Raw genomic sequence first — 26285 nt, 5'->3', positions numbered from 1 at the left:
TTTGTGGGGAAGACGGTGATCTCCACATCTTACTCTTCTGCCATCTTGAAGGTCTCCTCAAAACTGTCACTGTTTGCCAACGACATAGAAAACCCTAAAATCTCCACGCAAAAAATACTAGAATAATAAATGAATTCAGCAAGGTTGCAGAATACAAGACTAGCATACAGAAATCTGTTGTGTTTCTATATACTAGTAATGAAATATCAGAAAAAGAAAGGAAAAAAATCCATTTAAAATTGCATCCAGGGACTTCCCTTGTGGCACAGTGGTTAAGAATCCACCTGCCAATGCAGGGGACACAGGTTCGATCCCTTGTCCAGGAAGATCCCACATGCCACGGAGTAACTAAGCCTGTGTACCACAACTACTGAGCCTGCACTCTAGAGCCCACGAGCCACAACTACTGAGCCCACATGCCACAACTGCTGACGCCTGCAAGCCTAGATCCCATGCTCTGCAACAAGAGAAGCCACCACAATGAGAAGCCCATGTACTGCAATGAAGAGCAACCCCTGCTTGAAGCAACCAGAGAAAGCCCATGCACAGCACCAAAGACCCAATGCTGTCAAAAATAAAAAAATAAAATTGCATCAAAAAAAAAAACAAAAAAACTGAAGAATAAACATAAACCAAGGAGGTGAAAAACCTATATCCAAAAACTATAAAACACTGATGAAGGAAACTGAAGATTAGTCAAAGAAATGGAAACATATACCATGGCTTTGGATTAGAGGAATTAATATTGTTAAAATGGCCATACTACACAAGGCAATATACAGATTTAATGCAATTCCTGTCAAAATACCCATGACATTTTTCATAGAACTAGGATAATCCTAAAATTTATATGGAGATGTTGAGAGCTAAAGATGGTGGAATAGAAGGATGTGAGCTCACCCCCTTCTTACGAAAACACCAAAATCACAACTAACTGCTGAACAACCATCACCAAAAAATGATGGAACACACCAAAAAAGATACCCTAAGACAAAAAAGAAGCCACAGTGAGATGGTAGGATGGGCACAATTGTGATAAAATCATATCCCATACCCACTGGTGAGTGACCCAGAAACTGGAAAACAATTATACCACAGAAGTTATCCCACAGGAGTGAAAGTTTTGAGCCCCACGTCAGGCTTCCCAGCCTGGGGGTCCGGCAACAGGAGGAGGAGTCCCCAGAGAATCTGGCTATGAAGGCCAGCGGGGTTTGATTGCAGGACTTCCACAGACTGGTGGAAAAAGAATCTCCATTCGTGGAGGATGCACACAAAGTCTTGTGTGTACCAGGATCCAGGGAAAAAAAGCAGTGAACCCATAAGAGACTGGACCAAACCTACCTGCAAGTATTGGAGGGTCTCCTGCAGAGGTGGGGGACAGCTGGGGCTCACTGTAGGGAAAAAGAACACTGGCAGCAGCAGTTCTGGGAAGTCCCCACTGGCATGAACCCTCCTGGAGGCCACCATTAGCCCGACCAAACAGCCTGTAGTCTCCAGTGCTGGGTCACCTAAGGCCAAACAACAAACAGGGCAGGAACACAGCCCCACCCATCAGCAGAAAAGTGGCTTAAACTCTCCCTGAGTATGGCCCTGCCCACCAGAGGGACAAGACCCAGATCCACCCACCACTGACCAGGAACCAGCCCCTCCCATCAGGAAACCTGCACAATCCTCTTAGACAGCCTTATCTACCAGAGGGCAGAGAGCAGAAAAAAGAACTACAATCCTGCAACCTGTGGAACATAAAATGCAATCACAGAAAGTTAGTCAAAATGAGATGGCAGGGACTTCCCACATGGTGGGAGTTGTGGACTTCCCACCACAACTACTGAGTCTGCACTCTAGAGCCTGTGAATCACAGCTACTGAGCCTGCATGCCGCAACTACTGAAGCCTGCGTGCCTACAGCCTGTGCTCCACAACAAGAGAAGCCACCACAATGAGAAGCCTGCGCACTACAACAAAGAATAACCCCCACTTGCCACAACTAGAGAAAGCCCACGCACAGCAACAAAGACCCAACACAGCCAAAACTAAATTAATTAAATAAATAATTTTTTAAAAAATGAGATGGCAGAGGAATTTGTCCCAGATGAAGGAACAAGATGGAACCCCAGAAAACAACTAGGTGAAGTCGAGATAGCCAATCTACCAGAAAAAGAATTCAGAATAATAATAGTTAAGATGATCCAAGATCTCAGAAAAAGAATGGAGGCAAGGATCAGGAAATGCAAGGAATGTTTAACAAAGATCTAAAGAACTAAAGAACAAACAGACAGAGATGAACAATACAATAACTGAAATGAATACACTAGAAGGGATCAATAGCAGAATACATGAGGCAGAAGAATAGATAAGTGACCTGGTAGACAGAATGGTAGAAATCACTGCCACAGATCCGAATAAAGATAAAAGACTGAAAAAAATGAAGACAGTATAAGAGACCTCTGGGACAATATTAAATGCACTAACATTCACTTTATAGGGGTCCCAAAAGGAGAAGAGAGAGAAAGAACCTGAAAAAATATTTGTAGACATAATAGCTGAAAACTACCCTAACATGGGAAAGGGAACAGTCACCCTAGTCCAGGAAGTGAAGAGAGTCCCAGACAGGTTAAACCCAAGGAGGAACATGCTGAGACACATAGTAATCAAACTAACAAAAATTAAAGACAAAGAAAAAATATTAAAAGCAACAAGGGAAAAATCAAAAATAACATACAGAGGAACACTGGTAAGGTTATCAACTGATTACTCAGCAAAACCTCTCCAGGCCAGAAGGGAGTGGCATGATATATTTAAAGTGATGAAAGGATAGAACCCACAACAAAGAATACTCTACCCAGCAAAGTTCTCATTCAGATGTGATGGAGAAATCAAAAGCTTCACAGACAAGCAAAAGCTAAGAGAGTTCAGCACCACTAGACCAGCTTTGCAACAAATGTTAAAGGAACTTCTCTAGGTGAAAGAGACCAGCAACTTAAAACAACCTTGTACATATATAGACTGCTACATCAAAACCTAATGGGAACTGCAAAACAAAAGACTACAATAGATAGACACACACAAAAAGAAAAAGCAACCCAAACCACAGCACTAAAGCTGGTCATCAAACCACAAGAGAAGAGAACAAAAGAGGAGGGGAAGAAAAAGACCTACAAAAACAAACCCAAAACAATTAAGAAAATGACAATAGGAACATACATATCAATAATTACCTTAAACGTAAATGGATTAAATGCTCCAACCAAAAGACATAGACTGGCTGAATGGTTACAAAAATAAGATGTGTATATATGCTGTCTAAAGAGACCCACTTCAGACCTAGGGACACATACAGGCTAAAAGTGAGGGGATGGAAAAAGGTATTCCATGTAAATGGAAATCAATAGAAACCTGAAGTATCAATATTTGTATCAGACAAAATAGACTTTGAAATAAACGAGACAAAGGATACTACATAATGATCAAGGGATCAATCCAAGAAGAAGACATAACAATTGTGAATATATATGCAACCAACATAGGAGCACCTAAATATATAGGGCAAATACTAATGGCCATAAAGGGAGAAGTAGACAGTAACACAGTAATTGTGGGTGACTTTAACACCCCTCTTTCATCAGTGGACAGATCTTCCAGATAGAAAATCAATAAGGAAACACAGGCCTTAAATGACACATTAGACCTGATGGATTTAATTGATATTTATAGAGCATTCCATCAAAAGCAGAATACACATTCTTCTCATGTGCACATGGAACATTCTCGAGGACTGACTACATGCTGGGCCACAAAGTGAGCCTCAGTAAATTTAAGAAAATTGAAATCATATCAAGCATCTTTTCTGACCACAACACTATGACATTAGAAATCAACTACAAGTAAAAAACACAAACACATGGAGACTAAACAATATGCTACTAAACAACCAATGGATCACTGAGGAAATCAAAGAGGAAATCAAAAAACACCTAGAGACAAATGAAAACAAAAGCACAGTGAGCAAAAACCTATGGGACGCAGCAAAAGCAGTTCTAAGAGGCAGGTTTATAACAATACAATCTTACCTCAGGAAACAATAAAAATCTCAAGTAAACAACCTAACCTTACACCTAAAGCAACTAGAGAAAGAGGAACAAACAAAATCTAAAGTCAGTAGAAGGAAAGAAATCATGAAGATCAGAGAAGAAATAAATGAAATAGAGATGAAGAAAAGATAGCAAAGATCAGTGAAACTAAAAGCTGGTTCTTTGAAAAGATAGACAAAATTGATAAACCTTAAGCCAAATTCATCAAGAAAAAAAGAGAAATGACTTAAATCTATAAATTAGAAATGAAAAAGGAGAAGTTACAACTGACACCACAGAAATACAAGGGATCATAAGAAACTACTTCAAGCAACTATATTTCAATAAAATGGACAACCTGAAAGAAATGGGCAAATTCTTATAAAGGTATTCAGTCCCAAGACTGAATCAAGAAGAAATAGAAAATATGAACAGACCAATCACAAGTACTGAAATTGAAACTGTGATTTTTTTTTTTTTGGCTGTCAACAGGAGCTTTTATTTTTTTTATTTTTTAAAAATGTTTATTTATTTATTTATTTATTTTCTTATTAGTCATCCATTTTATACACATCAGTGTATACATGTCAATCCCAATCTCCCAATTCATCACACCACAACCCCCACCTCCCACCGCTTCCCCCCTTGGTGTCCATACGTTTGTTCTCTACTTCTGTGTCTCAATGTCTGCTCTGCAAACCGGTTCATTTGTACCATTTTCTAGGTTCCACATATATGCATTAATATATGATACATGTTTTTCTCTTTCTGACTTACTTCACTCTGTATGACAGTCTCTAGATGTCTCTAAGGAGACAAAACCCTGTACTCTGAAAACTATAAGATGCTGATGAAAGAAAACGAAGACTACACAAGCAGATGGAAAGATATATCATGTTCTTGGATTGGAAGAATCAATATTGTCAAAATAACTGTACTACTCAATGCAATCTACAGGTTCAATGAAATCCCTATCAAGTTACCAATGGCATTTTTCACAGAACTAGAGCAAAAAACTTAAAATTTGTATGGAGACACAAAAGACCCTGAATAGCCAAAGTAATCTTGAGAAAGAAAAACAGAGCTGGAGGAATCAGGCTCCCTGACTTCAGACCATACTACAAAGTTATAGTCATCAAAACAGTATGGTACTGGCACAAAAATAGAAATATAGATCAATGGAAGAGGATAGAGAGCCCAGAAAGAAACCTGCACACCTATGGTCAATTAATCTACAGCAAAGGAGGTAAGATGAAGCAATGGAGGAAAGACAGTCTCAGTAAATGGTGCTGGCAAAACTGGACAGCTACAAGTAAAAAAATGAAATTAGAACACTCTCTAACACCATACACAAAAATAAACTCCAAATGGATTAAAGACCTAAGTGTAAGACAGGACAATATAAAACTCTTAGAGGAAAACATAGGCAGAACACTCTCTGAATAAATTGCAGCAATATCTTTTTCCATCCGTCTTCCAGAGTAATGGAAATAAAAACAATAATAAACAAATGGGACCTAATTAAACTCAAAAGCTTTTTCACAGCAAAGGAAACCATAAACAAGACGGAAAGACAACCTGCAGAATGGGAGAAAATATTTGCAAACAACGAGACCTACAACAGGTTAGTCTCCAAAATTTACAAACAGCTCATGCAGCTTAATATAAAAACAAACAACCCAATCAAAAAATGAGCAGAAGACCTAAATAGAAATTTCTCCAAAGAAGACATACAGATGGCCAAGAGGCACATGAAAAGATGTTCAGCATTGATAATTTAAACAAATGCAAATCAAAACTGCAATGAGAAATCACCCCACACCAGTCAGAATTGCTAGCGTCAAAAAACCCAGAAACAATAAATACTGGAGAGCGCTGGAGAGAGGGAGCCCTCCTGGTGGGAATGTAAATTGGTATAGCCACTGTGGAGAACAGTATGGAGGTTCCATAAAAAACTAAAAATGGAGTTATCATATGATCCTGCAATCCCACTCCTGGGCATATATCTGGAGAAGAACATGGTCCAAAAGGATACATGCACCCCAGTGTTCATTGCAGCACTGTTTATAATAGCCAAGACATGGAAGCAACCTAAATGTCCATCAACAGATGAATGAATAAAGAAGATGTGACACATGTATACAATGGAATATTACTCAGCCATTAAAAAGAATGAAATAATGCCATTTGCAGCAACATGGATGAACCTAGAGATTGTCATAATGAGTGAAGTAGGTCAGACAAAGACAAATATCGTATGATATCACTTATATGTGGAATCTAAAAATAATGATACAAATGAACTTATTTACAAAACAGAAACAGACTCTCAGAGTTAGAGAAGGAACTTATGGTTTCCAGAGAGGGGTGGTGGGAGGGATAGTTAGGGAGTTTGGGATTGATTGATTGTTAAAATGGATAACCGGGCTTCCCTGGTGGTGCAGTAGTTAAGAATCTGCCTGCCAATGCAGATTGGGGACACGGGTTTGAGCCCTGGTCCAGGAAGCATGCCGCGAAGCAACTAAGCCAATGCACCACAACTACTGAGCCTATGTTCTAGAGCCCGCAAGCCACAACTACTGAAGCCCTCATGCCTAGAGCCCGTGCTCCGCAACAAGAGAAGCCACTGCAACGTGAAGCCCGTGCACCGCAATGAAGAGTAGCCCCCGCTTGCCACAACTAGAGAAAGCCTGTGCACAGTAACAAAGACTCAACTCAGCCAAATAAATTTTTAAAAAATAAATGGATAACCAACTGGGACCTACTGTACAGCACAGGGAACTCTGCTCAATATTATGTAACTACCTAAATGGGAAAAGAATTTGAGAAAGAATAGATACATGTATACGTATAACTGAATCACTTTGCTGTACACCTGGAACTAACACAACATTGTTAATAAACTATACTCCAATATAAAATAAAAAGTTAAAATAAAATAAAATTTATATGGAACCACAAAACTCCCTGAATTCCCAAAGCAATCCTGAGAAAAAAGAAGAAAGCTGGAGGCATAACACTTCCAGACTTCAGATAATCCTATACAGTAATCAAAACAGCATGGTATTGGCACAAAAACAGACATATGGACCAATGGAAGAGAATAGAGAGTCCAGAAATAAACCCACACACCTACAGTCAATTAATTTACAACAAAGGAGGCAAGAATATATATGAAGAAAAGACAGTCTCTTCAGCAGGTGGTTTTGGGAAAAATGGACAGCCACATATAAAACAATGACATTAGAACATTCCTTCACACCATATACAAAAACTCAAAGTGGTTTAAAGACCTAAATGTAAAACCTGAAACCATAAAACTCCTAGAAGAGAAGGTTTGTAGAACACACTTAGATAAAGTCATAACAATATTTTCTTGGATCATTCTCCTAAGGCAAAAGAAATAAAAGCAAAAAACACCCCAACTGGGACCTACTTAAACTTAAAAGCTTTCACACAACAAAAGAAACCATCAACAAAACAGAAAGACAACCTACAGAATGGGAGAAAATATTTGCAAATGGTATGAAGAATAGGGGTAATAATCAAAATATGTAATCAGCACATACAGCTCAATATCAAAAAAAAAATCCAATTTAAAAATGGGCAGAAGACCTGAATAGACATTTTTCCAAAGAAGACATACAGGTGGCTAACTGGCACATGAAAAGATGTTCAGCGTTGCTAGTCATTAGAGAAATACAAATCAAAATTATGAGATATTACCTCACATCTGTCAGAATATCATCAAAAAGTCTACAAGTAACAAACATTGACAAGGATGTGGAGAAAAGGGAACCCTCATACACTGTTGGTGGGAGTGTAAATTCGTGCAGCAAATGTGGAAAACAGTATGGAGCTTCCTCAAAAAACTAAAAATAGAACTATTATATGATCCAGCAATTCCACTGCTGGGTATATATCCAAAGAAAATGAAAACACAAATCAAAAAGCTATATTAACCCCAATGTTTATAGCAGCATTATGTACAATTGCCAAAATATTGAAGCAATCTAAGTATCCATCAACAGATGAATGGATAAAGAAGATGCAGTATGTATATATACAATGGAATATTACTCAGCTGTAAAAAAGAATGAAATTCTGCCATTTGCAACAATGTGAATGGACCTAGAGAGTATTATGCTTAGTGAAAAAGTCAGACAAAGACAAATACTCTATGTTATCAGAGTATCTAAAAGCTAAAACAAATGAATGTATATAATAAAACAGAAACAGTCCTACAGATATAGAGAACAAGCTAGTGGTTACCAGTGGAGAGTGGGAAAAGGGGAGGGACAAGATAGGAATAAGGGATTAAGAGATATAAACTACTATGAATAAAATAGATAAGCAACAAGGATATTGTACAGCACAGGGAAATATAGTCATTGTTTTGTAATAACATTAAATGGAGTATAATCTTTAAAAATAATGAAAATAATATAATATTGTAAATCAACTATACTTCAATAAAAAAGAGACAAATTGGAACATATTAGGCTATCAATTATAGGTGTGAATTTTAATTTTTATTATAGTTATTTTGATATCAAATATCATTTTCATTATTTCCTTTATACTTTCTATTTGATTTTCATTGAGTTCTAGTGACAGTTTCATAATGGAGTATGTAAATTAATTTAAAATATACTCCTTTGCTTATTCTCTTTTAGGAGTTTTGCATGGCTTGGAAACAGGAATCAGAATTTACAAAGAGAGATAGAGCTGCCAGAGTCATTCAGAAGGCCTGGAAAAGTTTCCTTGTGAGTTTATTTCGGTTTTTTGCAGCTTTATTGAGATGTAATTGATACATCATATAGTTCACCTGTTTAAAGTATACAATTCAGGGACTTCCTTGGCGGTCCAGTGGTTAAGACTTTGCCTTCCAATGCAGGGGGTGCGGGTTTGATCCCTGGTTGGGGAACTAAGATCCCACGTGCCTTGTGGCCAAAAAACCAAAACATAGAACAGAAGCAATATTGTAACAAATTCAATAAAGACTTTAAAAAATAATAAAGTATACAATTCAATAGCTTTTAGTATATTAAAGAGTTGTATACCACCCTTTGCTTTATAAGTAGACATTTTTTTAAGTTTCAAAAAATTAGCATTAATTAATTATCTTATTAACCTCACTAATATTTATTGAGTTTCTGATCTGGGCCAGGCACTTTGATAATGGCTACTATGAGCAAAAGTATCACTAATTGGCTTATTTGACTTTCACCTCTAAAAATTTTATATCTTGACTCTGGAATCAGGTTTGTGAGCAAGTGTTAGGGATACATTCACTCATTTAATATTTATTCAGTACCTACTCTTGAGGACGTAAAGTATATCTGGATTAATGTAGTAGTTTTTCACCATGCTCTAGTCTGAGTAGAATTAGTCTCCTTATCCATTAAGGAATATTCCAATTTGATCTACTGGGTTAGGTGAGAGCCAAGAGGTGAAATGACTTCTCTCTTTTCTCTAGGATAGCATCAACACTCTGTGTGTGAAGTGGTATGGCTCTCTTTCTAGCACACAAAAGTACCTTTATACCAGTTAATGATGTCTTGAAAAATAATTTCCATTATTTGCCTATGCTGGGGCACAACTATTGATTTCCAATGCTAAAAAACAAGAATTTCCTTTAAAATCTACTATTCCTTTGTTGGTCTCTAACAGCATACTTGTCATCTAGGCTTAAGCTTTTCTGTCATTTGTAATTCTTCTCTCCCACATTCAAATCCAATCAGCCACATACCTTTGAACACCTGTTATGTTCCTGACACTGTGCTAGGCATTTTACAATACATCCTTGTGTTTAAGGAGCTTCAGTAGAGAAGCCATGTACATAAACAAACGTGTGTGTGTGTATTTTAACAAGATGGTAGACTGAACACACATTTTCACTTTCTATCCTTCTAGAACCCAACTGAAGTGACAATGTATAGAAAGTTAACCCATAACAGAGAGAAGGGAGTTCATGAGCAAATAGGAAATTTTATCTCATACCAAAAATAAATGGTAGTATCCTGTTGGACATATCTATGTAGAAGACTTGCCTATACATACCTTAAAGGGGCACTAGTGAGATAGCTCGTTTGTCATTGGAACCCTAGAAAGGACGTCAATTAGGATTTAGCAATTTAAAAAGGCTAAAAGGAGAATGACTATAGACAATAGGGTTAATTGAAGGTTTGTACATGGAAGAGCTGTGCCAGTTGTCTCCACTGTCACTTCAAGACCCAAAGCTATAGGCAGGTGGATATTTATCATTAGTCAAAAATCTACTGGTAGATGGATATTTACCATTGTGCATAAGAGAAACAAACCCAGAGTAGCCCACAGCTTTGGAAAGATGGCAGAGGTAGAGCCAATAAAAAAGATCCCTTTGGTTCCAGAAAATCTCCTGAAAAAGAGGAAGGCTTATCAGGCCCTCAAAGCCACCCAGGCAAAGCAGGTGCTTTTGCAAAGGAAGGAGCAGAGGAAAGGAGAAAAACTCAAGTTTAAGCAACTAGAATGGTTCCTACATGAGTCCTGGCGGCAACTACGTGACAGGGTGCGACTCAGACAACGAGAAGTGAAACCTCGTGGCTTGGAAGTGCCAGATAAACACTCCTTAGCCTTTGTTGTACACATCCAAATGATTAATGGGGTGAGTTTACTGGTGCAGAGGACCATTGCAAGACTTGGCCTGAATAAGATTTTCAGTGATGTCTTTATGAAAGTAACCCCTTAAACCATAAAAGCACTTCATATAGTGGAAACTTATGTGACCTGGGGATTTGCAAATCTGAAGTCTGTTCAGGAACTCATCTTTAAATGTGGACAAGCCAAGGTCAAGAATAAAATCGTCACACTGACAGACAACACAGTGATTGAGGAGCACCTGGGGAAGTTTGGTGTCGTTTGCTTGGAAGACCTCATTCATGGAGTTGCCTTCCCAGGGAAGGATTTTCAGGTGATCGCAGGGCTCTTGTGCCCTTTGCAACTCTAAGTAGCCTATTGTGCTACCAAGAATAGAGGGGGCTTCCTCAAGGAAGTGGGCTCACCTGGTTATCAAGGTGAATGCATCAATCAATTCATCTGGCAGCTGAACTAAACCCAGAATATCTGAAAGCACAGTGCATTGGAAGCATGTGTTTTTGTTTTATGGAATTGTTACCCATTATCTTCAAGGAAGATTATTTTCTGCTTTATCTTCAGAAACTGGAGGTAAAAGGTCAGGAAAAAGATGATGATGTTCACAGCAGGCAGTTTTCATCCCACCTCAGTTCCAAGGAAAATTTCCTGTGTGTTTTCTGTGATGACCACCATCCACCACTGAAACCAGCCAAGATTCACTCCATGGAGAAAGGAGTCCTGTTTTATCACAACTTCTATCCTGGGGTTTAATGTTGGTGAATGAATACCCAAGCATGAATACAGGACAGCAGTGAACCAAGCCCAGGGCCTTGTTTTGGAAAGAACTTGAAATACAATTGGAAAGAAGCACACAAAAACAATGCTCTCTGCTGTGAGTCCATGTTCTAACTTCAGTGACAGCTTGGCAAGCTCTCAGATGTGGCTGTCTCTAGGTGTATCTGGTAACTTCCTTATCCTTGCCTGCAATTGGCTTAGTTCTTTTCTCTAGCTCAGAATTTTAATCTGAGCTATGAGACAGATGGACCCTTTCCCTAGCCAAATGGAGTGTTTCCTGTTAAGAACATGGTGGTAGATTGCTGAGCCCCTGTGCCATTTATGACTCAGGGAAATGCCCACCATTTATTTCTGCTGGGCTTCAAGATGGAATTTTCTGGTTTCCCTGATGATCAGTCCTCTTCTTAAAACCCAAATCAGAAGCTGAAAAAGAATGGATATATGTATATGTATAACTGATCCACTTTGCTGTACACCTGAAACTAACACAACATTGTAAATCAACTATAACACAACATAAATAAAAATTTAAAAAAAAAACAAGGGACTTCTCTGGCAGCCCAGTGGTTAAGACTCTGCGCTTCCAATGCAGGGGGTGTGGGTTCAATTCCTGGTCAGAGAACTAAGGTCTCATATGCTGCGCAGTAGCACAGCATCCCCCCCACCAAAAAGAAACAAACCCTGAAGGATTATCTCTTTAAAAAATTTACATGAACCCTCTGGGAAAGCTAGTTCTAGCATGGATTTGGTACTCCACAGTAAAACCCTCTTAATTTTAGTATTTGAGAGATGCCTTGTGTAATTGCTGGCTACCTGACCATACTTCCTCTAAGAAAGTCTGTTCATTAACTTATTCCACCCACTTCACAAAGGCCCAAGGCAATCTTCCCATTCATGAGTGTGAACAGTGGAAAACCAGAGACTTACACAAAAGCACAGGATACTTACACTAGCTCCCTAGAAAAACTGACACAGACCTTCATTTGTCACTACTAATGGACAATCACCTGACATTTAAGGAAAACCAATGATGTAGAAACAGAAAGAAAAGAAAAAGAAATAACAGAATCTGAAGGAAATAAAAATAGTAATCAATTTAGCTTAGATCATTATGTTGAATGGCTCTAGGAAGGTTGTATCTGGAGACTAAATAGTACCCCATGCAATAGAAGGTATGACTGAGAAGCTGGATTTAAAAAGACATTAGAGGGAGGTGGAGTCAAGATGGTGGTGTGGGAAGATGTGGAGTTAACATCTCTCCACAACTGGGGTGACTGCCAGCTACTGGTGGGAGACTCTGACACCCAAGGAGATGGGAGGAACCCCAAAGTGAACCAGTAGGACATAGGGGGACTGAGGGGGTGAGGAGAAGTGGAGTCCAGATGGGATCAGCACCCCAGAAGCTGGGGAGATCAGGAGAGGAAGGAAGGAGGGACTCTCTGAGAAGAGCAGGAGAGGACCAGAGAGCGATTGCCTGGCCCACTCAAGCCCAGGAAGCCTGCTGGGCTCCCAGGTGAGGTCCCCTGCCGTGCCTGGACCCCTTCTGTTCCTTGAGCCTAAGCCCCACTCCCCACAGCCCCCAGGGCCTTTTCCAGCCCTGTAGGTCCTGAGCATTGGCCCCACCCACCACCCAAACCTTGCACTTGCTTAAGCCCCCCCCTCCACAGCCAAGGCCTTCGCCCCCCTGTCCCTTTTCCCTCCTCTTTTTTATTATTGTGGTACTGATGTACCTTCTGGTTTCTGATTCATCTATATTTTTATTTTTATATTCTTCCTAACATATCTGTTAGTTTCCTAGTCTAATTTTATTTTTTACCTTGTTGTTGCTTTTTTTTTTTTTTTGCCACCCCAGGTGGCTTGCAGGATCTTGGTTCATGACCCTGGAGCTGGGCCAAATCTCCTATGGTGGGAGCTCCAAGTCTGAACTACTGGACTAACAGAGAATCTCAGACTCCAGAGAATATTCACTGGAGTGAGGTCTCACGGAGCTCCTCATCTCAGCACCAAGACCCAGCTCTACCCAATAGCCTACAAACTCCAGTGTTGGAAGCCTCAGCCAAACAACTAGTAAGACAGGAATGCAATCCCACTCATTAAAAAAAGAGAGAGAGAGAGAGAGATGGCAAAAAAATATGTCACAGATGAAGGAGCAAGGTAAAAACCTACAAGACCAAATAAATGAAGAGGAAATAGGCAATCTACCTGAAAAAGAATTCAGTGTAATGATAGTAAAGATGATCCAGAATCTCAGAAATAGAATGGAGGCACAGATTGAGAAAATACAAGAAATGTTTAACAAAGATCTACAAGAACTAAAGAACAAACAAATAGAGATGAACAACACAATAACTGAACTGAAAAATACACTAGAAAGATCAATAACAGAATAACGGACCAGAAGAATGAATAAGTGAGCTGGAAGACAAAATAGTGGAAATAACTGCCAAGGAACAGAATAAAGAAAAAAGAATGAAAAGAATTGAAGACAGTCTCAGAGACCTCTGGGACAACAATAAACACACCAACATTCGAATTATAGGGGTCCCAGAAGAAGAAGAGAAAAAGAAAGGGTCTGAGAAAATATTTGAAGAGATTATAGTTGAAAACTACCCTAACATGGGAAAGGAAATAGTCACCCAAGTCCAGGAAGCACAGACAGTCCCATACAAGATAAACCCTAGGAAAAACACACCAAGACATATGTTAATCAAACTAAGAAAAAATAAATTCAAAGAAAATATATTAAAATCAGCAAGGGAAAAACAAAAAATAACATACAAAAGAATCTCCATAAGGTTATCAGCTGATTTTTCAGTGGAAACTCTGCAGGCCAGAGGGAGTGGCAGGATGTACTTAAAGTGATGAAAGAGAAAAACCTACAACCAAGATTACTCTACCCAGCAAGGATCTCATTCAGATTCGATGGAGAAGTCAAAAGCTTTTCAAACAAGCAAAAGCTAAGAGAATTCAGCACCACCAAATAACTTTACAACAAATGCTAAAGGAACTTCTCTAAGTGGGAAATGCAAGAGAAGAAAAAGACCCACAAAAACAAACCCAAAACAATTAAGAAAATGGTAATAGGAACACACATATCAATAATAACCTTGAATGTAAATGGATTAAATGCTCCAACCAAAAGACACAGACTGGCTGAATGGATACAAAAGCAAGATCCATATATATGCTGTCTACAAGAGACCCACTTCAGACCTAGGGACACATACAGCCTGAAAGTGAAGGGATGGAAAAAGATATTCCATGCAAATGGAACTCAGAAGAAAGCTGGAGTAGCAATACTCATATCAGATAAAATAGACTTTAAAATAAAGACTGTTACAAGAGATAAGGAGAGACAGTACATAATGATCAAAGGATCAATCCAAGTAGAAGCTATAACAATTATAAATGTTTATGCACCCAACATAGGAGCACCTCAATACATAAGGCAAATGCTAACAACCATGAAAGGAGAAATCGACAGTAGAAAATCCTAAAGTTGTCACCAGAAAACTACTAGAACTAATCACTGAATTTGGTAAGCTTGCAGGATACAAAATTAATGCACAGAAATCTCTGGCATTCCTATACACCAACAACGAAAAATCAGAAAGAGAAATTAAGGAAATACTCCCATTTACCATTGCAACAAAAAGAATAAAATACCTAGGAATAATCCTGCCTAAGGAGGCAAAAGACTTATACTCAGAAAACTATAAAACACTGATGAAAGAAATCAAAGATGACATAAACAGATGGAGAAATATACCATGTACTTGGATTGGAAGAATCAATGTTGTGAAAATGACTATGCTACCCAAAGCAATCTACAGATTCAATGCAATCCCTATCAAACTACCAACAGCATTCTTCACAGAATTAGAGCAAAAAATTTTTAAATTCGTATGGAAACACAAAAGACCCTGCATAACCAAACAATCTTGAGAAAGCCAAACGGAGCTGGAGGAATCAGGCTCCCTGACTTCAAACTATACCACAGAGCTACAGTAATCAAAACAGTATGGTAATGGCACAAAAACAGAAATATAGATCAACAATACAGAATAGAATGCCCAAAGATAAACCCATGCACATATGGGCACCTAATCTATGACAAAGGAGGCAGGAACATACAATGGAGAAAAGACAGCTTCTTCAATAAGTGGTGCCAGGAAAACTGGAGAGCTACATGTAAAAGAATGAAATTAGAACACTCCCTAACACCATACACAAAAATAAACTCCAAATGGATTAAAGACTTAAATGTAAGACCAGACACTATAAAACTCTTAGAGGAAAATATAGGAAAAACACTCTTTGACATAAACTACAGCAAGATCTTTTTTGACCCACCTCCTAGAGAAATGGAAATAAAAACAAAAATAAACAAATGGGACCTAATGAAAGTTAAAAGCTTTTGCACAGCAAAGGAAACCATAAACAAGATGAAAATACAGCCCTCAGAATGGGAGAAAATATTTGCAAATGAAACAACAGACAAAGGATTAATCTCCAAAATATACAAACAGCTCATGGAACTCAATATCAAAAAAACAAACAATCCAGGGTAAAAATGGGCAGAAGACCTAAATAGACATTTCACCAAGGAAGACATACAGATGGCCAAGAGTCACATGAAAAGATGCTCCACATCACTAATTATTAGAGAAATGCAAATCAAAACTACAATGAGGTATCACCTCACACCAGTCAGAATGGCCATTATCAAAAAATCTAGAAACAATAAGTGCTGGAAAGGGTGTGGTGAAAAGGGAACCCTCCTGCACTGTTGGTGGGAATGTAAATAGGTACAACCACTATGGAAAACAGTGTGGAGGTTCCTTAAAAAACTAAAAATAGAATTACCATATGACCCAGCAATCCCACTACTGGGCATATACCCAGAGAAAACCATAATTCAAAAAGAGACATGTGGACTTCCCTGGTGGCGCAGTGGTTGAGAGACCACCTGCCAATGCAGGGGACACCGGTTCGTGCCCCGGTCCTGGAAGATCCCTTATGTCGTGGAGTGGCTGGACCCGTGAGCCATGGCCGCTGGGCCTGTGCATCCAGAGCCTGTGCTCCGCAACAGGAGAGGCCACAACAGTGAGAGGCCCACGTACCGCAGAAAAAAAAAAGAGACATGTACCACAATGTTCATTGCAGCACTATTTACAATAGCCAGGACATGGAACCAACCCAAATGTCCATCAACAGATGAATGGATAAAGAAGATGTGACCCATATATACAATGGAATATTACTCAGCCATAAAAAGAAATGAAATTGAGTTATTTGTAGTGAGGTGGATGGACCTAGTGTCTGTTATACAGAGTGAAGTTACTCAGAAAGAGAAAAACAAATACCATATGCTAACGCATATGTATGGAATCTAAAAAAAAAAAAATGGTACTCATGAACCTAGTTGCAGGGCAGGAATAAAGAGGTAGACATAGAAAATGGGTTTGAGGACATGGGGTGGGAGGGCAAAGCTGGGGCGAAGTGAGGGTAGCATCCACATATACACACTACCAAATGTAAAATAGTTGGCTCATGGGAAGCAGCAGCATAGCACAGGGAGATCGGCTTGGTGCTTTGCGATGACCTAGAGGGGTGGGATAGGGAGGATGGGAGGGAAGCTCAAGAGGGAGTGGATATGGGGACATGTGTATGCATGTGGCTGATTCGCTTTGTTGTGCAACAGAAACTAACACAGTATTGTGAAACAATTATACACCAATAAAGATCTTTAAAAAATTTTTTTTAATCTGGCAAAATGTCTGAACTTTATGGGTTGATATTCCCTTTTGTTCTTTGTTGGTATTCCATTTAAATATTGTAAAACTTTGAAATAATGCTACCTTTATCACCACAAACACTACCAATATAAAATAGTGGTAGAAATATAAGGGAAAGAGGAGATAAATTAATTAAAATAACTATTACAATTAAAAAATCAAGAGAAAAGTTTGTGTAGAGACTACATTCCTTGTTGCTGCAGCTGATCCCACCTACTGCTCACTCTATGTTCACTGATGTTCAGCCAGCATCTCAATTGGCCAGGGCACTTTGCCAGGTAGAATAACACAAAACTTACTTTATGGAAGATCATGTTAAATAACTAGAATCCAGCAGAGTCCAGATGTAAGACAAAAAGTGTGTCATACAGAATACTTACCCAGTGATGATAGAGCATTGCTCCGAAACCCTGAATGTTTCTTCTGTGATTCATCCAGTAGTATAGGTTTCACAGATCATCATGAACCACCATCACAATTCCATTTGTCATTGTTTTTACTCAGCCCTAAAGGGCCAACTAATGTTATCACTTGCACTGAAGCCCTGGACCATCCAGAGAGACTTCTCTTTCTTAGGTTTCACTCAAAACTAACAGATTTTCGGGCTTCCCTGGTGGCACAGTGGTTGAGAGTCCAGCTGCCAATGCAGGGCACATGGGTTCGTGCCCTGGTCTGGGAAGATCCCACATGCCGTGGAGCGGCTGGGCCCGTGAGCCATGGCCGCTGAGCCTGTGCGTCCATAGCCTGTGCTCCACAACAGGAGAGGACACAACAGTGAGAGGCCCACGTACCTCAAAAAAAAAAAAAAAAAGAAAAACTAGAAGATTTTCAAGACCCTTGTAAATTGTCAGGCAGCACACCAAACTCTAAGGACCCTCAAACTTTGCACAGAGGTGGTAGATGTTTTTTGAAAGTTTTTGTTGAAGTGTAGTTGATTTACGATGTTGTGTTGGTTTTGGGTGTACAGCAAAGTTTTTCAGTTATATAAATATATCCTTTTCCATTATAGTTTATTACAAGATATTGAGCATAGTTCCCTATGCTATACAGTAGGTCCTTGTTGGTTATCTATTTTATCTAGAGTAGTGTGTGTATCAGTTAATCCCAAACTCTTAATTTATCCCTCCCCCCACTTCCCCTTTGGTAATCATAAGTTTGTTTTCTATGTCTTTGAGTCTGTTTTTGTTTGATAACTACATTCATTTGTATCTTTTTTTTTTGATTCCACAAAAAAATAAATAGATAAAATAAAAAATAAAAAGAGGTTAGAAACTCCGAAAAACAACTAACCATGAAAGTCATGGTTCAAATATAAGGCAAATTAATATATTTCTAACCTCTATGTAAAGAGAATGCATTTGATTTTTTTAACATCTTTATTGGAGTATAATTGCTTTACAATGTTGTTAGTTTCTGCTGTATAGCAAAGTGATTCAGCTATACGTATACATATATCCCCATAACCCCTCCCTCTTGCATATCCTTCCCACCCTCCCTATCCCACCCCCCCCATCCCACCCCTCTAGGTGGTCACAAAGCATGGAGCTGATCTCCCTGGGCTATGTGGTTACTTCCCACTAGCTAGCTATTTTACATTTGGTAGTGTATATATGTCAATGCCACTCTCTCACTTCGTCCCAGCTTACCCTTCCCCCTCCCGATGTCCTCAAGTCCATTCTCTAAGTCTGCGTCTTTATTCCTGTCCTGCCCCTAAGTTCATCGGAACCTTTTTTTTTTAGATTCCATATATATGTGTTAGCATACGGTATTTGTTTTTCTCTTTCTGACTTACTTCACTCAGTACATTTGATCTTGATTCTAGATACGTTCTACTTCAAGTGGCCCAGAGGGTGACTTCTAAATAAAGATGCATAGTTTTAGCATATTATGTGGCCCTGTAATTGAATAATTTGCATAGTCGTCGTAATGTGAATGCAGTTTTTTCTGTAATTTAAAATATTTTTATCAAAGTACTTTGTGTACTTCTTTAAAATAATGTAAAAGAACTTACACTAAAAAGCAAGTCTTTACCCCATCTCACTACCTTCCACCTTCATACTCTAAAAGCAACCACTTTTATCTAACTTTTTGTTTTAGATCTTCTAGTCACTAGTTCCATGCTTCTAAATAATATGCTTATTATATTTTACTTATCAACTTTAGAAGTGATCTGTTGACTTTCTGCAAAGATGATTAAGAATTTACCTTACTTATCCTCCAAAACCCTGCTTATCTCCCCCCTCAGTATCATCATTGTTTTAATTCCTCTGTTTCTTACCTTGCTGCTTTAAAGACCTTTGTTTCTTGTTCCATCATACTAACAAAGGATCACTTGAGTCCTTATTATATATGATGAGGATATAAATATCTCTATCCTTTTCTTCACATATCTTGCAGTATTCAAATCCCCAAGTTCCATCACCTCTCCCTTGTCAATATTCACTTGGAGGAGTTTTTCAAATATCCTGAATACAAATCCTTTATTGCAATATAAAATATCATCTTCCAGGGTACCTCACTTCCCTCTTAAAGGTGTTTTTGATAAGTCTTTAATTTTAATAAGATCCAGTTTATCACTTGTTCTTTACGGTTAGTGCTGTCTGTGTCCATTTAAGAAGTGTTTATGTAGAAGATACTGTCATCAAGATGGTGTCAAAAGTCCAGGTCCCCCAGTGTTCCAGGACGTTTCCTGGGAGGTGCACTCAGGTCTTGCCTCATGGGGATCACTGGAGGAATCTGCAGGGCTCGACCACTGGGGATTTGATAGAGACAGAGAAAAGAGGGGCATGGCTGACAGCAACCTGTGCTCAGATCTTGGCAGTTTGCATTACCGCTTACAGCAATACCTGAGCAGAGATCTCAGCCAGGCTCTGCCCATCTGCAGAGCTGAGCCAGTGGCCCCATCTGGCCAGGGAGCTCAGTTGGCAATTCTACCTGATATGGGTCCCAAACCAACAGGTTTTACTGACTACGGAAACTGTTTTATGGCCCCACTTAGGCAAGGAAGCAAATTCGCAGTCCCACCCGATTTATGAGCATAGTCTTCAGTCCTGCCCAACCAGGAAGCCTAGCCAGTCATGGAGCCCAGAAACAGATCCAAGCCTATGGCCTTGCCTAATTACTGAGTACAAACTGTAGCCAGGGACTTCCCTGGTGGTGCAGTGGTTAAGAATCCACCTGCCAATGCAGGGGACACGGGTTTGAGCCCTGGTCCGGGAAGACCCCACATGCCGCGGAACAACTAAGCCCATGTGCCACAACTACTAGCCTGCGCTCTAGAGCCCGTGAGCCACAACTACTGAGTCTGAATGCCACAGCTACTGAGCCTGCACGCCTAGAGCCGGTGCTCCACAACAAGAGAAGCCTCTGCAAGGAGAAGCCTGCGCACCGCAAGGAAGAGCAGCCCCTGCTCGCCGCAACTAGAGAAAGCTCGCACGCAGCAACGAAGACCCAACGCAGCCAAAAATAAATAAATAAATTTATTTTAAAAAAGACCTTTTAAAAAACTGTAGCTAAAGGGAGCCTAGCCAGTGACTCCACCCAATTGCAGAGCATAGCCTATGGTCCCACCCAGCTAGGGTCCCTGGACAGTGACCCCATCCAACCAAGGAGCACAGTCTCTAGACCCCCCACAACTGCATGATATAGCTGGAGGCCCTGCCCAACTAGAGAGCCTGGCCAGTGACCACCTCCAACAGAGGAGCACACCCAGCAGCTTACTCCATCACAAAACCCAGCCTACAGCCTTGCGCAACTTTGGGGCAAAGCCTATGGCCCTACCTGATCACAGAACACAGCCTGTGGCTGCATCCAACCACAAAGCCTCGCCTGTAGCTTTGCCCGAACATGAAGTCTGGCCAGCAGCACCATCTGGTAAGGGAGCACATCCTGAGGCCTCACCCAACCAGGAGTGATTGCAGAGCCCAGCCTGCAGCCCTGCTTAGTTGCAGAGTCCAGCCAGTGGCACCTCCCTGCCAGGGAACACAGCCTATGACTTCACCTAACCAGAGGTGATTGCAGAGCCCAGCTAGTAGCCCTGCCTGAAAGCAAGTAAGCCATCATGCCCACCTCAGAACATGGGCAGTGACCTCACCCAAATAGACACCCCAATAGCAAGCCTCCACCTGCCCATGGATGCTACCAGATGACCCATCCAGTACCCCAAGCTGAGCTAACTGATGAAGGTTTTTCTCTGCTGAAGGGAACCTCTAGAGTCTGGAAGAAAAGACCACTTACTCAGATGCACAGATACCAAAGTAAACATGACACCACCAAAAGAAACTAATAAAGCTCCAATAATTTACTCAAAGTATGGGTCTGTGAACTAACAAAGAATTCAGAATAATCCTCTTGAGGAAGTTCATGGAACTACAAGAACATGTAGACAGACAACTACATGAAATTGGGAAAACAGTACATGAACAAAGTGAGAAGCTCAACAAAGAAATAAAAGCTATCCTCCAAAAAGCCAAAAAGACTTCCTAGATCTGAATAATAAAAAAACCGAGCTAAAGAATTCCAACAGCAGACTCCATCAAAAAGACAAGAGATAAGTGCCGGCGAGGATGTGGATAAAAGGGAATCTTGTACACTCTTGGTGGGAATGTAAACTGGTACCACCACTATGGAAAGCAGCATGGACATTACTTAAAAAATAAAATAAAAAATAGAACTACCATATGATCCAGCAATTTCACTTGTGGATATTTTTCTGAAGGAAATGAAATCATTACCTCAAAGAGACAGCTGCACCCCCATGTTCATTGCAGCATATCTACACTAGCCAAGACATAGAAACAACCTAAGTATCTGTTGACAGATGAATGGATAAAGAAAATGTGATAATGTTTTATATATTATATATTATATTATGTGAAGATATTATATATAAACATTTAATATTAGTATAGCATATTAATATTATTTATAATGGAATATTATTCAACCATGAGAAGGAAGGAAATCCTGCCATTTGTAACAACATGAATGGATCTGGAGGGCACTATGCTAAGTGAAATAAGTCAGGCAGAGAATGATGAATTCTGTATAATGTATGCTCTCATTTATATGTGGAACCAAAAAAACCCTGGACTCTTAGATATAGGGGGTACATTGTTGCTGGAAGGGGCGGTGGGGGTGTAGGGGAGGGATGAGCAGAGATCATCAAAGGGTACAAACTTCCAGTTATAAGATTAATATGTTCTAGGAATGTAATGTACAGCATGGTGACTCTAGTTAACAGTATTGTGTTGAATAATTGAAACTTGCTAAGAGAGTAGATCTTAAAATTCTTACCACTCACACAGTAAATGGTAATTATGTGAGGTGAAGGATGTGTTAACTAAATTTTTGTGGTAATCATTTCACTATATATGTAGATCAAATCATCATGTTGTATACCTTAAATTTGCACAATGTTATATGTCAGTTATGTCTCAATAAAGATGCGGGAGAGTTAGAAATATTTGTTTAACCCAAAGTCAGAAGATATTTTCCTTATGTTTCTTCTAGAGGCTTAGTTGTTTAGTTTCACATTGAGATCTGGTATCCATCTCTAACTAATGTTTGTGTATGATAACAAGGACAAAGGTCATTTTTTTCCTTATGGATAATCAAATGACCAGGTATCTTTTATTGAAAAATACCATCTTTCCACAATAAATTACAGTGGTGCCTTTGTAAAGTCATGAAATCATATATGTGAACTGTTTCTATAGTTTCTACTCTGTTGCATTGGACTATTTGTCTATATCTGGGTTAACACCACATTGTCTTAATCTGTAGCTTTATAATAAGAGTGGATATATGTTAATAGAGTCCTCTAACTTTGTTCTTCAAGATTATTTTACCTATTTTAGGACTTTTGCATTTCCATATAAACATTGGAATCAACTTGTTTTAATTTCTAAAAAAATTTTGTTGGCATTATAACTGGGATTGCATTAAATCAATTGATCAATTTGGGGAGAACTATCTTACTATGCTGACGGGTTTTTTTAACATGGTGTATCTCTTCATTTATTTATATCTTCTTTAATTCCTCTCCATAATGTTTTGTAGTTTATAGTGCAGAAGTCTTATACATCTTTCATTTGATTTCTAGGTTATTTGGCTTTTTATGCTAAAGTAAGTGGTGTTATTTATTAAATCTTATTTTCTAACTGTTCATTTCTAGTTTATATAAATATTTATTTTTATATACTGACTAAATGTACATTTATTATTTCTAATTGCTTTTTAATAGGTCCTTTCAGATTTTTTTTAGATTTTATTGAAGTATAATTGATTTACAGTGTTGTGTTAATTTCTGCTCTACAGCAAAGTGACTCAGTTATACATATATACATTCTTTTTCATATTCTTTTCCATTATAGTTTGTCACAGGATGTTGAATATAGTTCCCTGTGCTATACAGTGGCACCTTGTTGTTTATCCATCCTATATATCATAGTTTGCCTCTGCTAATCCCAAATTCCCATTCCTTTCCTCCCCTACCCCACCTCCCCCTTGGCAACCACAAGTCTGTTCTCTATATAGGTGAGTCTGTTTCTGTTTTGTAGATATGTTGATTTATATTGAATTTTAGATTCCACATATAAGTGATATCATATGGTATTGGTCTTTCTCTTTCTGACTTATTTTGCTTAGTTTGATAATCTCTAGATCCATCCATGTTGCTGCAAATGGCATGAATTTATTGTTTTTGATAGCTGAGTATCTTTCAGATTTTCCACATAATCATGTCATCTTTGCATGATGACTTTCATTTTTCCTTTGCAAACTTTATACCTGTTATTTCTTGTTCTTGCTTTTTTGCACTGACTAGACCCTCCAGCACAATACTCAAAAGAATTATGGACATTCTTGTCTTTTTCCTGAACACGGAGAGAAGGCATATAATATTCCACTGTAAGCTGTTATCTGTATTTTTTTGTAGAAACTCATTATCTGTTTAAGGAACTTAACTTAATTCCTCATTTGCTAAGATTTTTATTCTTGTTTTTATGAAAACTCTGGGTATTGAATTTGATCAAATGTTTTTGCTGCTCCTAAATGGTCATATGGTCTCCTTCATTCTCTTTACGTGGTAAATTACATTCATTGGTATTCAAATGTCAAACCAACCTTGTATTCCTGGAATAAACTCCATTTCATCCTGATTGTTACCCTTTTGGTATATCCTGGATTTGATTTGCTAAGCATTGGCTTAGGATTTTCTGCATATTTATTTTTAAATTCAATTTTTCTTTGTTGTAATGTCCTTGCCAGGTTTTGTATCAGTATTATGCTGGTCTCCTAAAAGGAATTGGGAAGTTTTTCTTCTTTTTCATTATCTCTAAGAGTTTGTGTGATTGGTATTATTTTTTCTATAAATGTTTGGAATAACACATTAGCAAAGCCATGTGTGCTAGGAGTTTTCCATATAGAAAGGTTTTTAACTATGAGTTCCATTTCTCTAATAATACAGGACTATTCAGATGTGTGCTTCTTCTTGTACCCATTTTGATAAATTACTTTTTCAAGGAATTTGTCCATTTTGTTTGTTTGTTTTTATTTAGGTATAATTGACATATAACATTATATTAATTGCAAGTGGGCAACATAATCATTCAAAATTTGTATATATTGTGAAATAATCACCACAATAAGTCCAGGTAACATCTGTCACCATACATAGTTACAAAAAATTTTTTTCTTGTGTTGAAGACTTTTAAGATTTACTCTCTTAGCAACTCTCAAATATTCAATACAGTATCATTAACTATAATTCACCATGCTTTACATTACACCCCATGACTTAATTATGCTATAACTGGAAGTTTGTACCTTTTGACCCCCTTCACCTATTTCTCCCACCCCCCATCCCCCACCTCTGGCAATAATCATTTTGTTCTTTTTATCTATGAGCTTATTGTTGTTGTTGTTTAAATTCCATGTATAAGTAAGATCATACGGTGTTTGTCTTTCTCTGACTTATTTCACTCAGCATAACATTCTCAAATTCCATCCATGTAGTTGCAAATGGAAAGATTTTGTTATTTTTATGGCTGAATAGTATTCTGTTATATATATATATATACACATATATGTACATATATATATATATGCCACATCTTCTTTATCCATTTATCCATCAATGAGCACTTAGGTTGTTTCCATACTTGACTATTGAAAATAATGCTGCAATGAACATGGGGGTGCATATATCTTTTTGAATTAGTGTTTTTGTTTTCTTCGAATAAATACCCAGAAGTGGAGTTGCTAGATCACATGGTAGTTCTACTTTTTATTTTTTGAGGAATCTCCATACCATTTTTCATACTGGCTGAACCAATTTCCATTCATACAAACAATGCAGAAGCGTTCCCTTTTCTCCACTTCTTTGCCAGCACTTGTTATTTCTTGTTTTTTTGATAATAATCATTCTAACAGGCTTGAAGTGACATCTTGCTGTGGATTTGATTTAAATTAAGGAATTTGTCCATTTTGTTTAAATTGTCAAATCTATTTTAGCCAAAATTTGTTTACAATCTCCTTTCATTATCCTTTTAATGTCTGTAAGACTTGTAGTGGTATTGTTAATAAGTGTTTTCTCTTCATTTCTCTACATCTGCATTTCTAGGAGTTTATCAATTTTATTAATCTTTTAAAAAAACTGTTCTTTGGCTTTGTTGGTTTTCTCTATTTTAACTCTATTTTCTATTTCATTGATTTCCAAACTTATCTTTGTTGTTTTTTCTTTCATTTTGGGGCTTTTATTTGCTGTTCTTTTTCAAAGTTCTTGGGATGGAAAATTAGATCTTAGATTTTCAACTTTTATTCTTTTTATAGTATATGTATTTTGAGCTATTAAAGTTCTCCCTTCAGCATTTCTTTAGATTTATCCACACAGGTTTTGATATGTCATATAATTATTACCTCAGCTTGGAATATTTCATAATTTTCAATGTAATTTTTTTTTTTTTTTCTGTGGTACGCCAGCCTCTTACTATTGTGGCCTCTCCCAT

General features: G+C 38.3%; 1 protein-coding gene and 1 pseudogene across 1 annotated transcript in view; both read left to right on the top strand.

Annotated features, from left to right (window-relative positions):
• The first annotated feature begins 1732 nt into the window (after nucleotides 1–1732).
• Nucleotides 1733–26285, top strand: part of C7H11orf65 (chromosome 7 C11orf65 homolog) — a 100016-nt gene continuing 75463 nt past the window's right edge. Inside the window, exon 1 of the mRNA XM_022561597.2 lies at nucleotides 1733–8835. Within this exon, the coding sequence (XP_022417305.1) occupies nucleotides 8755–8835 (81 nt within the window). The 5' untranslated portion in view covers nucleotides 1733–8754. The remainder of the gene's footprint in view (nucleotides 8836–26285) is intronic.
• On the top strand, nucleotides 9899–11315 carry LOC111168060 (large ribosomal subunit protein uL30 pseudogene; annotated as a pseudogene).

Source organism: Delphinapterus leucas, chromosome 7 (genome assembly GCF_059928025.1).
Source record: "Delphinapterus leucas isolate spDelLeu-1000000601 "Yukka" chromosome 7, BTC_Dleu_Yukka2, whole genome shotgun sequence".
Lineage (NCBI taxonomy): Eukaryota > Metazoa > Chordata > Mammalia > Artiodactyla > Monodontidae > Delphinapterus > Delphinapterus leucas.
This window is presented reverse-complemented; position numbering and strand designations above follow the sequence as displayed.